Source organism: Dipodomys ordii, unplaced genomic scaffold, assembly GCF_000151885.1.
Source record: "Dipodomys ordii isolate 6190 unplaced genomic scaffold, Dord_2.0 Scaffold1000002464, whole genome shotgun sequence".
NCBI classification, from domain to species: Eukaryota; Metazoa; Chordata; class Mammalia; order Rodentia; family Heteromyidae; genus Dipodomys; species Dipodomys ordii.
In genome coordinates, this window is record NW_012286081.1 from 1 (window position 1) to 1940 (window position 1940).

At 38.2% G+C, this 1940-nt stretch overlaps 1 protein-coding gene across 1 annotated transcript; it reads left to right on the forward strand.

Annotated features, from left to right (window-relative positions):
* Positions 1-44: 44 nt before the first annotated feature.
* On the forward strand, positions 45-1700 carry LOC106002829 (zinc finger protein 84-like; the record flags this gene model as incomplete). The annotated part of the gene is given in 4 exon segments (XM_013037598.1): positions 45-776; positions 858-1466; positions 1468-1645; positions 1647-1700. Coding segments are annotated over 4 exon segments (1573 nt in total), but the record flags the coding sequence as incomplete, so codon positions are not given.
* Between the last annotated feature and the right edge of the window lie 240 nt (positions 1701-1940).

Consider the following 1940-nt stretch of genomic DNA (forward strand, 5'->3'; position numbering starts at 1 on the left):
GGAAATTATTTCAGACAGAAGTCAGACCTTACTGTTCATCAAAGAACACATACAGGAGAGAAGTCTTATGAATGTAAGAAATGTAAAAAGTCCTTTACCCAGAAATCAAACTTCAACACAAAGAAGAGAATTCACACATGTGAGAAAAGTTATGAATGTAACAAATGTGGAAAAATTTTTACCTATATGGTACACCTTCATCTTCATCAGAGAACACACACAGGAGAAAAACCTTATGAATGTACCACATGTGGAAAGTTTTTTATTCATAAGTCACACCTTTGTCGTCATCAGAGAATACACACAGGACAGAAACCTTATGAATGTAATGTGTGTGGAAAGTCTTTTACCCAGAAGTCAAACCTTACTGTTCACCAGAGAACACACACAGGAGAAAAACCTTATGAATGTACCACATGTGGAAAGTTTTTTATTCGTAAGTCAAACCTTTGTTGTCATCAGAGAACACACACAGGACAGAAACCTTATGAATGTAATGTGTGTGGAAAGTCTTTTACCCACAAGTCACAACTTACTGCTCACCAGAGAACACACACAGGAGAGAAACCTTATGAATGTACCACATGTGGAAAGTATTTCAGACAGAAGTCAGACCTTTGTCGTCATCAGAGAATACACACAGGAGAGAAACCATATGAATGTAATGTGTGTGGAAAGTCTTTTACCCACAAGTCACAACTTCCTGACCACCAGAGAACACACACAGGAGAGAAACCTTATGAATGTACCACATGTGGAAAGTCTTTCAGACAGAAGTCAGGCCTTTGTCGTCATCAGAGAACACACACAGGAGAGAAACCTTATAAATGTAACACATGTGGAAAGTATTTCACAAGAAATTCATACCTCATTGTCCATCAGAGAACACACACAGGAGAGAAACCTTATGAATGTGACAAATGTGAAAAGTGTTTTACTCATAAGACGGCACTTTGTCATCATCAGAGAACACACACAGGACAGAAACCTTATGAATGTAATGTGTGTGGAAAGTCTTTTACCCACAAGACACAACTTACTGACCACCAGAGAACACACACAGGAGAAAAACCTTATGAATGTACCACATGTGGAAAGTCTTTCAGACAGAAGTCAGGCATTTGTCGTCATCAGAGAACACACACAGGACAGAAACCTTATGAATGTACCACATGTGGAAAGTATTTCAGACAGAAGTCAGGCCTTTGTCGTCATCAGAGAACACACACAGGACAGAAACCTTTTGAATGTACCACATGTGGAAAGTATTTCAGACAGAAGTCAGACCTTTGTCGTCATCAGAGAACACACACAGGACAGAAACCTTATGAATGTACCACATGTGGAAAGTATTTCAGACAGAAGTCAAACCTTACTGTCCACCAGAGAACACACACAGGAGAGAAACCTTATGAGTGTAACACCTGTGGAAAGTCTTTCACTTGGAAGTCAATCCTTACTAAACACCAGAGAACACACAGGAGAGAAACCTTATAAATGTAACAAATGTGAAAAGTGTTTTACTCATAAGGCGGCACTTTGTCATCATCAGAGAACACACACAGGACAGAAACCATATGAATGTAACAAATGTGGCAAGTCCTTCACCTGGCGTTCACAACTCAGCAATCATAAGAGAATACACACCCATGAGAAAACTTAGGAATCTGATAAATATGGAAAGTCTCATCTGGAAGTAAAATCAGTTTGCATCAGAGAACCCAAATAGGATAAAAGCCTTGTGAATGTAGCAAATATGTGGTCTTTTACCCAGAAGGCATACCTCATGGTTCCAAATTGAATGAACTCAGGAGAAAAATCTTATGAATAAAAAAATGTGAAAATTTTTTAGAAATAATACTTAAATTTTCATCAGAAAACACACAGGAGAGAAACATTATGAATGAAACAAGCATCAAAAAGTCCTTCACTAAGAAGTC